Source organism: Nematostella vectensis, chromosome 10 (genome assembly GCF_932526225.1).
Source record: "Nematostella vectensis chromosome 10, jaNemVect1.1, whole genome shotgun sequence".
NCBI lineage: Eukaryota > Metazoa > Cnidaria > Anthozoa > Actiniaria > Edwardsiidae > Nematostella > Nematostella vectensis.
The window spans coordinates 1,297,874-1,313,798 of record NC_064043.1 but is presented as its reverse complement, the minus strand read 5'-3'; the positions used below and the strand labels follow the sequence as shown (position 1 = coordinate 1,313,798).

Below are 15,925 nucleotides of genomic sequence, written 5' to 3'. Positions count from 1 at the left end.
TGTACTGGTAAAAAGTGCTGGTCCTGGACTATCGTTGTCCATGGTATTAAAAACGACAATATAAAGAGCATAAGAGTGAAGACTTGGAAAAACATGGAGCTGTTTTAGAGACTGAATGTGTGACTGTTGAGTTGAGCGCGTTGATTGAGCACGTGATTTCAATCAAATTTTTGTCTGTTGTCCAATCACACGACACGTCAGCGGAAGCTATGACTTCAAAAGTCCAGAGTCCAGAAGGCGGCAGCGGCAAAAATGTGCAACAGCTAGCAAACAAATCGTTGGTGTCGGGCCCCTTGCTTTGAGAATAAGTCAATTAAATGGCCGTTTCAGCATAACCTGCGTGTCTAAACTGAATGCTAGAAGTGCCGGTATCAAGTTTGCCGAATTCTTTCTAATCGGTAAGTTCTTTCAACTGAGGCTATTTCAAGTATCCAATCACTGTTTAATCTCTGTTTTATAAGTTAAGTAGTCGTACGATTTCACCGTCGTTTTTGCTTTGCTTTTTAAGTTAAACTTCAGTTTTCTCAGCAAAATATGGACCATCTAACTTTTGTCTTTTGACCTTGTATTAAACGCAAGAGTTGTAAGAGTTCGGACAAATTTAAAAGCTTAAGCTACATGATCCCACGCTGTGTCCTGGACCGCGCTATTACACTAGCTTAACTGCTAAAAACTATGCTGGAAGCTAATTTCCTGTTACAAAACATAACAAAAGGATGCTTTGACACTCCCGGATTAACCTATGTTGTGTAATTTTTTAATACAATATACCAAAAACTGGAAATCGACTCTGTAATTTTTTAAGTATAAGCGAGCTGAAGCGAATTGCAATAAGTACCGCTAGGCAGGGCAGCTTGACCGAGACAGTATAAAGCCACAGGCCTCTGTCCCGGGTCTTTGCATTGTTATCACAAACTTTAACCCTTATTGTGATTCCTTAATATCTCGATTTTTACAAAAATGGGAAGAAGTAACGAGGAGAAGTTGTGGTATATCAAAATCGAATCTGGCAAGGGTTTCTTACACAAAGGCGGAAAACGCTACTTTACCAGCTTCTCCCTCTTTTAGATTGCTGAGACTCACAGAACATACACCGATGCTTCGTAAATAATCCACTTGGTCGTCCATTAAACTCACAAGGGGAGACACGACAACAACAATATGCCCTGACTTCCTTCGAATATCGTCGAAGACTAGAGGCATAGCTTGGTAAATCAGCGACTTTCCATAGCCAGTCGGCAAATTAATAAACAAATCCGCTTCACCCTTGGTGAACTCCTCAACAGCCTCCTTTTGATGGCTATCCAAGGCCGCAATTCGGAATTTCTTTGACACAAGACGAAACACAGAGCTGAGATCGTTCGCCATCTTGAATTTTTTCCCGCGAACAGCCTAGGTCAACTTTCCAGTATTTGGAAAGTGAACGCTGATTGGCTGATTCGTTTTGCCGCTCTGTGGAGCATGCGCTCGTGGGGCCTAAGGAATCGTGGATTCGAGCATGATAAAAATAGTATCAGGTCAGGGGATTCCCCACGATACTGCGTCATCGTTCTTTTCTTCCCTTCGGTCTTTATTCACGAAATTGATAGTAAAACGTGCGGTTAAAGACTAACTACTAGATTAGTAGGCTATCGGAATACAGGTCGGGATACAAGTACAATCAAGCGTGCAACTCGTTGGTCTACATGCGGATCCTTACATGCACCAGTAGTTATTTTATAGCGGTAAGTAAATTGATGTAAGTTGCAATTACGCACTAGTACATCACGTTTCTATGCATTTTCAGTAAAAAGCAGCTCTGTACAGGACCCGAAATCATCCCAGGACCCGAAACGATCCCAGGACCCGAAATGATCCCCAAAAGTACCCCAACTGATCCCGGGACACGAAACGATACCAAGGAGTCCCCGAAATCAACCCCACGGAATTGCGGTAATGGACATCAGGAAAGCAGAAGAAAGCACTTCCAATTCTTAAAGCATAATTAAGGGTTGACAGCGAATCTATTTCTAAATAACATGACTTAAAAAACTTAAATTCCAATACAATTCTTCTATTAATTACATTGCCCCGGCGGTAAACCCATAAACAGAGTCCAAAACAAATACACAACATTTAATTGCTACTGAAAGGAGTACAACATAAACATAGCACAGCCAAGCACAGCCTTGCTCAGAACAACCAAACTTTTGATCTTCGAAACATTTGCAGTTCCAACACATGACTCTGACACTATAAATCTCGTTTCCGGTAAACATCACCCCTAAACATCTATATTCATTTGACAACCAAACGTGTATTTCACCACGAAATCCATGTTCACACGAGCGAATATTTACCGACAGCCGGTTTGGCCGAGAAGATGGAATGACAAAAGCACACTGAGTAATGCACTCGAACAACCCTTTAACTGTCGTTGAAAAATATTAAGAGGTGTGGCTTTTGTTGAAAGCAATATGTGCGTTTTGAATTTCCTCATGTAGTCGTGCGTACACCACTGCATGATTTCTCTATCTCTCTTTATGATAGGTCTTTCATTCACCGAACACAAACAAACATTTTACTACGGGGAAGCAGAGGCATGTATTATCTGTGGAGACTTTCTTTTATGGCTTGTTATGTATAAATGATTTATTCACCCCTGGTTTTTCAAATTACCATCACGGGAATTGTTATTTGACCCCAATCGCTGACCCAACCAAGCTGTCGGAAGCTGCATTTCCAGCGCAGTCGTATATAAAAATCTTAATACTATGGTTTTAGTTAATGCAAATTTCTGGATAGTAACAGAAATGACGCTAAAATGTTTCAAGTGTTTTTAAAAGTGAAAGCCAATCCTTCCACATTCCTTTTGTTTGTCCATTACTGCAATTCCTTGGGGTTCATTTCGGGGACTCATGGGGATTGTTTCGGGTCCCGGGATCAGTTGGGGGCTTTGGGGATCATTTCGGGTCCTGGGATCGTTTCGGGGCCTGGGATCATTTCGGGTCCTGTACAGCTCTCCTTGAATTATCGTAGTATCGGCGGTATTTGAGCTCTTCTTGCATGTGTTGGCGGTACTAATTCCTTTACTCGCGGAAAACTGAATACTTTTTTACTCTTCCATTATCGATTAAATCACTACAACCTATTCATTAAATATACGATTAAGCTTAAACAATCTACATTATATAAAATGTAAGTCGTGATTTGAGACACGGATGCTTTTCGGCATATTACAGGGTCATGCCTAGATGTCATCGCTCATAGTCTAGAATTAATGGTGCTTTCGTTGTTACTTATACTGTACAAATCAAAGTTATCCTTATTACCAACATGTTAGCCACAATACCACACTTAGCCAAGATAAAAGCACTTATTGATTAGTCATTACTTTGTTTTGTTATGTCATTGTCTTCATAAATACCGGGAACGGCTGTTAGCAAGGTTTATTTACCGGCAAATGCGCGTGATACAGTAGTTACTAATTTATGCGAATCGCTAGCAAAGGCGATGTTCTTTCAAAACAAAAACAATCCGATTAGATGCTCGCATTTTCTAGCTATGTACCGTTCGATCCTTGAGGAGAGAGAGAAATTTGATCGAAAGTGCCGTAGGTTAGTCTTAAAAATGTTCACCATTTTACTGCCCATTCGAAAGCTGCATCAAAGTTTCTGTCAAGATCAATGCTTGTCATAATTAGAAGATGTGGTGTGTTGTAGAGAATTCTTTCTAATTCGAAAAAAGAGAACCGGATTCTGATTCTGACGTTGACTGGGAATCAAATAAGGCGCGAGTTTTTGGTTATCTTTGTTGTGTTCCTTTTTTTTTCCGAGGGAGGGGGGATTGCCTTGATTTTATTTTTTATTTTTTTTGGGTCAATATCCATACCCAATTCCTGAAGTGAAGCCAAGTAACTAATTTATGGTATTGATGATGATTATGTTGTTATTGTTTGAATTTATTTATCAGGTGATATCAAAACAAGTTTCAGCATTTTATGATATCTTTTGCTTTTATTTTCCCTTTCCAGCATAGACCATGGCTTCGTGGTGCAAGTTAGCGGGAATTCTCCTGGCGGGAATTCTCCTGTCTATACCTCTATACATTGTCCAGAGCAAGGTCAATAACTATAATTTTATAATTGTAGCTATCATAATGCCATTCTCTGGTTCAGATATTTTTTTAGGGGAGCACGGTTTTTATGTTTATGTGAAAAGCTCCAAAAAGACCACTTATACTTTTTTTTCTCATCGAATAGGTGAGGCTATTAGGGAGAGGAGGTTTATGGGAGGGGGGATTAAAGAGAGGAGGTTTATAGAGGAGGGCTGTTAGGGAGAGGAGGTTTATAGAGGGGGGCTATTAGGGAGAGGAGGTTTATAGAGGGGGGCTATTAGGGAGAGGAGGTTTATAGAGGGGGGCTATTAGGGAGAGGGGGCTTATAGAGGGAGGCTATATTAGGGATAGGTGGTTAATAGGGGGGCTATTAGGGTAAGGTGGCTTATAGTGGTGTGGCTATTAGGGAGAGAAGGTTTATAGAGGGGGCTATTAGGGAGAGCAGGTTCATAGAAGGGGTAGCTATAAGGGAGAGGAGGTTTATAGAGGGGGGCTATTAGGGAGAGGAGGTTTATAGAGGGGGGCTTTTAAAGAGAGGAAGTTTATAGAGGGGGGCTATTAGGGAGAGGAGGTTTAATGAGGGGGGCTATTAGGGAGAGGGGGTTTATAGAGGGGGGCTTTTAAAGAGAGGAGGTTTATAGAGGGGGGCTATTAGGGAGAGGAGGTTTAATGAGGGGGGCTATTAGGGAGAGGGGGTTTATAGAGGGGGGCTTTTAAAGAGAGGAAGTTTATAGAGGGGGGCTATTAGGGAGAGGAGGTTTAATGAGGGGGGCTATTAGGGAGAGGGGGTTTATAGAGGGGGGCTTTTAAAGAGAGGAGGTTTATAGAGGGGGGCTATTAGGGAGAGGAGGTTTACAGAGGGGGGCTTTTTTCAAAATCTCTTTTTTCTGTTGTCGACACTAGGTGTTTTTGGCTCCCTCAAAAGTTCCATGATCTAGTATAATGCGCTTGTCTCTACTTCTAAACTGACATTTGGTGTCTTTCTTTATACATAAACCAAGTAAGAATCATTTGAGCTAGATTAAAGTTAGATAAAAGAAAAATGTTTTTATAGGAATAAACTTCGAAAAATATAAGTCACATTGCTAAAAGATTTTGAAAAATATTAATCGATTTTTTTGTACTGATGATGATCATAGAAAATAAGCCGCCATGAAAATCGATGGAGAACATCACCGAGGATACAACTGTGTCCCAAAGACATGATAACAGTCCGAAAAGGGAGTAAACAGAAATGTGTTAAGTGCACGAAATGTAGGCGAGGCTGGGGAGCAAACATTGACTGTGGAGATCTGGTAGAAATAAATCACGATGGCGATTTCGACTACAGATGTGTACGTTGTGAGAAGGGTGTGACATACTCTACAAAGCGCGATGAACACACGTGTAAGAGGTGCACTGGCTGTGGAGTCAATAAAAAGGTGATGAAATCCTGCACTCGAAAGGCGAACACGAAGTGTGGTGGATGCCGACTTGGGTTCTATGCGGATCTTTCTTTTCCTGGTGGATGCTTCTTTGAGTGTGCGTTTTGCTGTGGCGACAGAAATGATACTCAGATAACGGAGTGTGAAAGGCAGGGCCTGCCACCCTATAAGCAGTGCAGCTTTGAGCAGAAAGAGAGATGCCGGATTCCAGCGCAGAAGTGGAAAGATGAGGCAGAGAAGGCTAACGCTACCTTGTCGCCCTCCAGATCAGTGATATTACCAACACCATCACCATCTCTGTCGGTATCATTTTTGTCAACTGCAGCAGCATTATCGTCGCTATCAACCGCAACAACAGCATCACCGCCATCATCATCATCATCATCATCATCACCATCATCATCATCACCATCACCACCACCACCACCACCACCACCACCACCACCACCACCACCACCACCACCACCACCACCACCACCACCACCACCACCACCATCATCATCATCATCAACATCATCATCATCATCATCATCATCATCATCATCATCATCATCATCATCATCATCATCATCATCATTCAAAGAGAAGGAGTCACAAGCAAGCAAGGAAAGCACGCGACTTATAGCCAGCAGGCATAACATTAATGTCACCGTAACCCATCGTGACCATTACCTGCTCTATGCTATCTTAGGCGTTGTCTTTTGCAGTGTCTTAGGCGGTGGAATTATAATTACAGGATCCATCTACAGAAGGTTCAGGAAGTCAGGTAATCTTGTACTTAACTGTACTTTTTTTTCAATTTCTTATCAAAATATTGTTCTTAAGATTTGTTTATTTTGATTCTAGAATATTCTGGTCAAGGGGTGGGGAATTTATCAGCCATTAACGAGTTTAAGCATGGACGAGGCCTAGGTGCTTACAAACTAACTGTTCAATTACCTAGTTCTATATAAACCTAGCTAGAGCTCTATGCTCTTAAGTTTGAACATGCTATAGTCGGGTTGTAATCGGGTTGTTGTCGGCAAACGTTTCGTCTTCGATCGTAAAGGGTTACACTTGGGTTACAAGGGTTACAAGGGTTACACTTGAGTTGGAGCCGTGCTCTGTTGTGTCAACCTTACCGCTATTTCAATATGTGTAATAGTGGTAGAAGCCTTATAAATAAATAAATAAATAAATAAATAAATGAATGAATGAATGAATGAATGAATGAATGAATGAATAGATTCATGGGCCTTTTTGTAACCGAGTCGTGTTCCTTTTTGTAACTTTGTTCCTTTTTGTAACCAAGGTTTGGTTACGAAAGGGAACAGTGCTCCTTTTTGTAACATAGGCCAAGTTACAAAAAGGAGCATATGTTCCTTTTTGTAACCATGTGCTCCCTTTTGTAACATTTGTGATCCTTTTTGTAACCTAAGCCAAGTTACAAAAAGGAGCACATGTTCCCTTTCGTAACTTTGGGTGTTCCTTTTGGTAACCTTAGAAAATAGGGCTAAATTCAGAAACTGAATTCTACAGTAAATATCCAAACCCTATTTAAACGACAAATAAAACATTTTATTCTTATCTCCTACATTGTATAAGTACATATTAGTGTAACAATAAGTTGTAGAATAAGATTGATAATGTCGGTGCTCCATCATTGATATCATCAATAATACGCATGCGTAGTAACGCTCTTCATCAATAATACGCAGCCAGTGACATCCTTGCTTCTATTTAATTCGCTGAATTTGTTTTTATTTAATGATATACACCGATACACATTTTTGTCGATTCATGAGCGTTTTAAACACTAAAATATTAAGGTTTACATCCCACATTGAGGGGAGCATGTAATTAAACAAGCAAGGCTCAATCGATAACGTCTTCCTCTCATTTTGAAGTCCAGACGACGTTTAAAGGTAAGTACCGCGTTTGCTTTCTTTATGGTGCCCCAACACCATGCGGCTGAAATGCTCTGGATATTTGTATGGGAGCCCCCCATAGCTCACTAGAATATCCAGTAACACATGTGAGGGGCAATAGGGCGATTTAGGCCCTAAAAAGGGACGCCTGTTGCGCAGGTTATGATTACTATGTTCTGTTTCTATCATAAGATGGCTAGCTGTGACCCAGTCAAAATGGAGAAATCATATAAAAGACAGAAACATCGCTGTCCAGTGCCTGCCTGTCAGAAAGAAGTGATTCACCTCCCTCGCCATTTGATAACAGTGCACAAATGGAGCCGCGAAAAGGCATTAGAGGCACTGTCTGTGTTCGACCTTAGGGCAAAAAGAACGAAGTCAGAGGCTGTCCCAGAGCAAAGAGCCAAGCGGACTTACAAACGTCGGGTTTGTTCGTTCCCAGGGTGCAACCTGATCGTGCGAAGGTTGCACAACCACCTGAATGCAAAACATAAGTTAAGTCGACACGACGAGAGATACAAACAGCTATTGAAAGAATCGCGATGGGAAGAGATAGGCGAAGATTTCCAGGAAGAGTGTGTAGTAGAGATCTCCTCTGACACCGAGTCCGAGCCCGAGCAAGAGCCCGATCCCCAAAGCCAGAGCCAAAGCAAGGGTAAGGGCCAAAGCCAAAGCAAGAGCAGTCAATCCAGTACAATGTCATCTAATGAAGAAGAAATGTGCCTCCAGGAAATCCATAGAAAATCCGAAAAAGCAAAAGCTATAATGAGAGGAGGTCAAGTAGATCAACACAAATACAGCTCAAGTGATGACGATAGTGATGAAGTTATCCCTTCGTCGCCGATTGGAAAGAAGAGGAGCATCTTTCTTAAGCGCGCGCTAGCCGATATTCACACCGACACTCCAAAGGTTATCAAGAAGAGAACAACTGGGGGATTGGCAGGAGAACAATCTTCACCGACACTATGGAAAGCAACTGCAGCAGGCAATAGCAAGAAAAAGGATGACTTATCAACGTCGAGCCCAGCAGAGGAGATAGAAGACAAAGACTACGAGCCAGATGGCGAAGATGAGGATGAAAACGAAGATAATGAAGGTTGTAGTAATGATGATGAGGATAATGATATCGATGTTACCGATGAAGAAGATGAATTGATGATGAAGGCAGAAACGCTGATGAAAGATGATGAAGGCAGAAACGATGACACAGATAAGATATTGGACGCATTTTTACAATGGCTTCAAGGTATCGATGGAGGTAGAAGAGAGTTGCGTACCGCTAAGCAATATGTTGCACAGGTTCACGCAATCATCAAGGATGATCCAGATGAGCTGCGCATCGACAGCATCCTGAATAAGAAGCATCTTCGAGACAAATGGTTACAGAAATTGGAACGTAACAGGAAGCCAGGGACCTGCAAGGCATATCTAGGTTCATTATCAAGATTTCTCCGTTTCCTTGTTGTGGAAAAGTTAGAAGACCTAAAGCTAACAGAAGAGCATGTGACGAAGGTTAGAGTGCAAGTCCAAGAGTGGTCGGCTTCCTTTAAGAAGCCGTTCAAAGAAAGAAGATGGGAGAAGCATCAAGAAGACCTAGAGAAACTCATAACCCCGGAGGACGTCCAGAAGTTTTCTAAGTCGGCTCCAGTAAGAGCGGCAATCTCGACACTGGGAAGATACATGGAAAAGGAAGGGTCCCCGGGTCAGACAGACTTTTGTACTGTCAGAGACCATCTCATCACTCGCCTATGCATCGAGAATGCATGTAGAGCTGGCCCGCTTCCAAATATGACTTTGCGGGATCTAGATAGAGCCACGAAAGATGGCGATGAAATGATTGTCACCATTTTGAAGCACAAGACATCTGCCTCGGCAGGCCCAGCCCATGTAGTGCTAAGTCCCACAGTCTTCACCTGGCTAAAGGCGTATGTAAAATACATGAGAAACAAGGTCAGCGGAGCAGGAACAGATCCCGATGAGAAGGTTTTCATCAGCTTCACAGCGAGTGAGATGACATCATCCATGATATCTGCTCAACTTAATTCGTTTTGGCAAAAGGCTGTCGAGAAGATTAGAGTAAATGCAGCTTCATTCCGTAAAGCAGCTGTTTCCGTGGTCCACGAAGAGCACCAACATCTGAGGAAGGACCTAGCCGACCTTATGGGACACAATCAAAAGACCGCCGAAAAACGTTAGGCAGAAGTCTAAGTCGGCTGCAAAAACCTCTCTGGTGCTCAGAAATATCATGTATGCGGAAGGGGCATCACATGTAGAAGCAAGTGAAGCCCTGCCTGTGAAGAATGGGGAAGCAGAAAAGTCTGGTCGTCACCACTGGACAGAGAAAGAAGAGGAGGCTATCCAAATGGCATTTAAGGATGCCATTGAAGAATGCAAGCTTCGGTTAGATGCCGTGAAGCAAGAAATACCCAAGCAACCCCTTCTGGCGCATATCGACGCCTTGAAGGTTTACGATAAAGTAAGGAGCTTGATGAGGAAAGAAAATACACAAGCGAGCCCTTGCCTCCCCACAGAGAAAATGTCCCAACAAGAGAAGATGGAAAGAATGTTGGGTCGGGAAGATGCTGAAGAATCATGCCTCAAGAGTAAGGGGTCTCAAGTATTTACAGATTTGCAGTCTAATCTCTGTCTGCGACTGTTTCATGATCTCCTACACAACAATAACAGGATCGAGAGAAAAGCCTTGATGGAACGAGTCATGAGAGATGACGAGGCCAAGAAAGAGTTGTCTGCGTTTACTCCACAACAACTTGCTGACAAGGTGCGTGCAGAGCGCAACAAAGCTAAGAAGTCAAAGTAGTAGAAACAATCTAATGACCACTCCAGGCATTTTCAGCCGTTTTCAGCCATTTTCGCGTTTGTAGTAAGTTCAGTTGTTAAAAATGTTTGCGCAAGAGGATTCGAAGGATTCACTAAAATTGTTGTTAATGACTTGTTTGTTCATACGGAACACAGAGACATTATTATATTTAAATGTATATAAAGGGGCGTTATTATACTTAAATGTATACACAGATACGTTATTATACTTAAATTTATACACAGAGACGTTATTATACTTAAATGTATACACAGAGATGTTATTATACTTAAATGTATACAAAGAGGCGTTATTATACTTAAATGCATACACAGAGACGTTATCATACTTAAATGTATACACAGAGACGTTATGAGCAGCAACCGCAAGCGACATTATTAATAAAGCTGCCCTGTAAGGCTGTAATATGTTTCTATGAGTACACCCATCTCTGAGCACTTTCAATCCATGTGTAGTTTGAGGAAAGACGAATAGCAGATTATGATTCCTTTAAGGCCAGTTTGAGTTATCCGCTTTCCTAGAGGCTGCTAAAAATTGCAAAAGTCAAGGAAATAGCGAAAACCTTATTTTGATACAGCACACGAATGATGCATTTTACCCAGTCTCCAAGAATCGTCATATCTCAGTCATTTTAATTCAAAGAGCTATTAAACTCAGGAAAAGCAAATACGAATAGCATCTGATGATTCTTGTTAGGCTTGCTTGTGTTATACGTCTTTCAAGAGGCTGCAAAGAAGCTGCAAATATCGAAGCAATATAGCGGAGAATTCAAAATGTGCCTATTATCCTTGGAGATTTGACCAAAAAACTGAAACACAGAAAATGAAAATAGTAACAACTACTCTCTGAATCGAATGGTTGTCTATCCCTGCTTCAGTTTTTAGTTGTTTTACCATGATTTTAAACATAAATAAACCTAATTTTTCTGATAATTGTTACACTAAAAGAGACATGATTTTCGCGGTCGTTCCTTTTCGTAACCTGACATATATTTCAATAAAATATTATTGTGATCTCACATATATATTTCTTTGCTATGAACAAACCTATAAAACATTATCAAACCTAGAATTGCATAGAAATAAAAATCTTTTTAAATAAAATACTTTTTATCCTGCACTGGTTATAGCACCCCAAAATGTTCCTTTTTGTAACATTTAAGCATTTTCAGCGGGTCCAGGAAAAAAATCAAAAAAGCAATTTCTTCTAAGTTCTTGCTTTACTTCTTGGATATGTTCCCCGCCAATATTTGATCTCTTTTATACATGCATAAGCAAAACGATCCACCGCTTCATTGGGTATTTATTTCAAATCTCTCGGGCCGGATAGAAACTGCCAAAATTTGAGTATTTTTGGATTCGCCTCTGAGGACAATTTCGCTCGAATTTTCTTTATAAATCATTTATATTTAGGTGAAATGTAACCAAATTTTGAGAGAATCTTACTTAACTATCCTTCTATGCGTACAACGAGTTGAGGGGCCTCAAGCGGAAGAATTCGATCGATTTTACGCTTTTTTGTGAGGTGACTTTAACTGCGTTAAATTTGAATCTTATGATTGGCACGGGTCCCCATAAAGTCCATTGGTCTGAGCACGGTCTTGAAGCCTCGAAAATTCTACGCAAATCAAAGCAGGTTAGGAAGCTAGGAGGGGTATGCTAAAGTCCAGATAGATGATATATCCCGACGATACAGCGTGATTTCGGTTTTTCTGTATTTTTGTTGGCTGAAACCTAAAGGGTGTTCCTTTTTGTAACATTTTGCTCTTTAACTTTAAATATCATCGCCAATTTTTAAGTTGGGTTTATTTAGTTTTCACCATCCAATATCTGCTTAAAAATCTTCCTATAGATATATTCGCTATGATTTAATGATGTTCCTGATTGAAAAGGGGTCAAGTTGAAAAAATGTTACGTAAGGGAACCACGATGAATCTGTGAATGAATAAATAAGTAAAAGCTTTTTGTTGTAATAGATTTTAAATGCAAAAATTCTGAAATTCTGAAAATTTTGCGCCTTCCCGTTTTTCCTATTTTCCTATTTTTCCTATTTGGGTTTCTTATCCTGCTGGACCCGCCTCGTACACTTCAATTTGTTATCCAAAAAAGGACTTGCACACTTTGATTTGTTATCATCCAAAAAAGGACACGCACACTTTGATTTGTTATCATCCAAAAAAGGACTTGCACACTTCGATTTGTTATCATCCAAAAAAGGACTTGCACACTTCGATTAGTTATCATCCAAAAAAAGACTTGCACACTTCGATTAGTTATCATCCAAAAAAGGACTTGCACACTTCGATTAGTTATCATCCAAAAAAGGACTTGCACACTTCGATTAGTTATCATCCAAAAAAGGACTTGCACACTTCGATTTGTTATCATCCAAAAAGGACTCGCACACTTAGAATTCATTTTGGTCTCCAAAAAAGGACTTGCACACTTAGAGTTTAATTTGGTATCCAAAAAGGACTCGCACACTTAGAGCTCAATTTGGTCTTCAAAAGGACTCGCACACTTAGATTTTAATTTGGTCTCCAAAAAGGACTCGCACACTTAGAGCTCAATTTGGTCTTCAAAAGGACTCGCACACTTAGATTTTAGTTTGGTATCCAAAAAGGACTCGCACACTTAGAGTTCAATTTGGTCTTCAAAAAGGACGTTTAATAATTTTGATGTTGATATCAGACGGCACCCCCTATAAACTGCAAACCACTCAGCCATATAACAGGCCCGTACCCAAGGGGGTGCAGGGGGTGCGAACGCATGCCCCCACAACAGCCGAAGGTCCACTTTTGGTTCTACAGAAGGCGTACTCTTTTGTAGATTAAACTATAAACCATAAGCTAGATCACTCTGGTATATATGTAGCCAAATCTGTCAATAAACGTTCCGTGGAGATACTCCAAAGGCATAAAACATCCCTCTTTCTTCTTTCGGGGATGGTCAGATTTTTTATAAGAGAATACACCCCCCCTCCCCCCCGGAAAAATTAGGCCAATTTGTTTGGATTCCGCACCCCCCCCCCCCCCCCCCAAGAAAAATCCTGGGTACGGGCTTGTATAATGTATTTTATTTTATCATCATGCTCTTTTTAGTTTTGTTTTCGAATAATTTGCTAGTAATTCAGTCCTATACTGCAATGGCTGTATATTATACCTATCACCTATCATCTAGGATATAATTTTTAATTTCTTCTTCTTTATAAAGGTGAAACTAAACAAGCGCCGAACCATAGCCCGAAATCGAAGCAGAAAAGAAAGCAAGGAACATTGAAAAGTATGTATCTGTACAACAGTATATGATTTAGAATCTTGCCACCCCTACCTCGCTGAGATACAGTATATTCGCTACTCCTCCTCCTTCCAATTCCGTGGGGCTGTACAAATGCCCTTTTCATCGTAAACCAGCGAATGGTGTGGATAAAATGTTGAATTTTATTTTAGATTCCTGCCCTCTCAGTACTCTCATCGAAAAACCTTGCGACTTTCATGATGTATGTGAGCTGCTTGATCTTGACGACGGTTACAAGGCATTAGTGGCCTATTATGAAATTCCAGCCACCAAATCACAGTACTTCACGGCAGGCGATAAGAAGCCATCCGCAAATTTCCTGGAATTTTTGAACACTCTTCAAGAAACGCCTCTGACTCTCGAGGAGCTTGCAAGGGCAGTGGATCGAGAAATACTGACGGAAGCTGGAGGACAAGCTTCTGAAAGAATCCGAGAATTTGACGAATCACAAAGAGAGGATGTCGCAACGAAGGCACTTAGCGAATCTCCCGAAATATCTGAGTCACAAAAAGGTGAAGAATTCGAGTTACAGCCGATGCTTACTGGTGTGGACAGGGCCGCGCCTTCATTTAAGCCAGATCCAAACATAGACGAGTCACAAGAAGGTGAAGAATTAGAATTACACTGCTTGCAGGGTAAGCAGATTATACGTAATCGAATTGAGCTTGGTACTAAGTAGTCAGTAACAATAAGGGCTCTGTTCTCATCTTTCCAACTATAGATACATATTCTAAAGCGCTAAATAAAAAGAATAAAAGGAAACAAAAAGTTACATAAAAATGAAATATTAAACATTATGGGCTAGGCGGAACAGATACGTCTTGAGCGCTTGTTTAAAAGGGGTGAGTCCTCTTATCCGCCTGATGATAATGGGAAAATTGTTCCATAGTTCTGGACCGGCATGTGCGAACGCCCTGTCTCCTATGGTTTTGCATCTAGTCTTTGGGACTGCCAGAAGATTAGCGGTTTTTGATCTGAGGTTATAGGAAGAGCGACTGCAGTTGATAAGGGACTTCAGATAGGCGCGAGCGTTGCCTTTAATGCTGTGGTGAATAGCAATACAGTCAACTCTCTGCTATAAGTAGACAAGGTACTTGAGGGAACTTGTAGCCTATTTGAGTTTGCAGGAGGTGCAAATTATACGCGACACCAATGACTAAAATATAGTGTATAATCTGTAGGGCACTTGAAGCCAATTCGAGTTAGCGAGGAGTTCGTCATGTATTTATTTTTCAGAGCTTTAGGAGGCATCAAACTATTGTAGTGTGGAGGGACAATGCAGCAACTTTAGGGAAATTTTGGGGGTACAGCCACGCCCATACTGGTCATTTCCTTATATCTAAAAGTATTTTTAGGGGGGGGGGGGGCACTTCCCCCAATGCTCAACCCCTTTTAACGGCCCTGATTCTTATCACGACAAAAAGAATAAAATAGACGAGATGAGGGGTAAGGCGGACTCGAGGTACCACACGAGGTACCAATATGGCGCCCCGTCGATAGGTCCCTTTCGAATATAAGTGACTAAAATATATGGTTTCCACGAAACTTGAAGCCACTCGAAGACACAAAATTCGAAGGCGACAAAAAAGCGAAAAAAACTTATTGAAGCGGAAATAGCTTCAAATACAGATTTTTCAAAACAAGATTGATTGATATGGAGTCATGTGCGAGTAGAAATGACTTGAATATAGTCTCTGATGTACTTGAAGTCAATTCGAATCTCAACGTGAGTTATCTGAGAAGGATTGACTGAAATATAGTCTCTAGGGTTCCACTGTACTCACAAAACAACACCATCACATTTCAAAGGAAATGAACAACATTAAAAAAGTATCAAAGGTGACAAAAGGCTTGGATATATTCCTCTAATAGGAGAGGATTGGCACGCCTCACCCTTGTTACTAAATATCACTCAAATAATTGGTTGATAAAATAGCAAAAAGTATCAAAGGTGACAAAAGGCTTGGATATATTCCTCTAATAGGAGAGGATTGGCACGCCTCACCCTTGTTACTAAATATCACTCAAATAATTGGTTGATAAAATAGCAAAAAGTATCAAAGGTGACAAAAGGCTTGGATATATTCCTCTAATAGGAGAGGATTGGCACGCATCCTTGTTACTAAATATCACTCAAATAATTGGTTGATAAAATAGCAAAAAGTATCAAAGGTGACAAAAGTCTTGGATATATTCCTCTAATAGGAGAGGATTGGCACGCATCCTTGTTACTAAATATCACTCAAATAATTGGGTGATAAAATAGCAAAAAGTATCAAAGGTGACAAACGTCTTGGATATATTCCTCTAATAGGAGAGGATTGGCACGCATCCTTGTTACTAAATATCACTCAAATAATTGGG

The 15,925-nt window shown here is 40.8% G+C and overlaps 1 protein-coding gene across 2 annotated transcripts; it reads left to right on the top strand.

Moving 5' to 3' along the window:
* Window positions 1-258: 258 nt before the first annotated feature.
* On the top strand, window positions 259-15,369 carry LOC116618148. Of its 2 annotated transcripts, XM_048733310.1 has the most exons (6): window positions 259-398; window positions 1,069-1,724; window positions 4,013-4,101; window positions 5,235-6,285; window positions 13,478-13,546; window positions 13,714-15,369. In XM_048733310.1, the coding sequence occupies exons 3-6, from the start codon at window positions 4,021-4,023 to the stop codon at window positions 14,238-14,240; spliced, it is 1,728 nt and encodes a 575-aa protein (XP_048589267.1). In that variant the 5' UTR covers window positions 259-398; window positions 1,069-1,724; window positions 4,013-4,020; the 3' UTR covers window positions 14,241-15,369. The 2 variants fall into 2 exon arrangements, with proteins under 2 accessions (XP_048589267.1, XP_048589268.1); XM_048733311.1 differs by lacking the exon at window positions 1,069-1,724.
* Window positions 15,370-15,925: the final 556 nt, after the last annotated feature.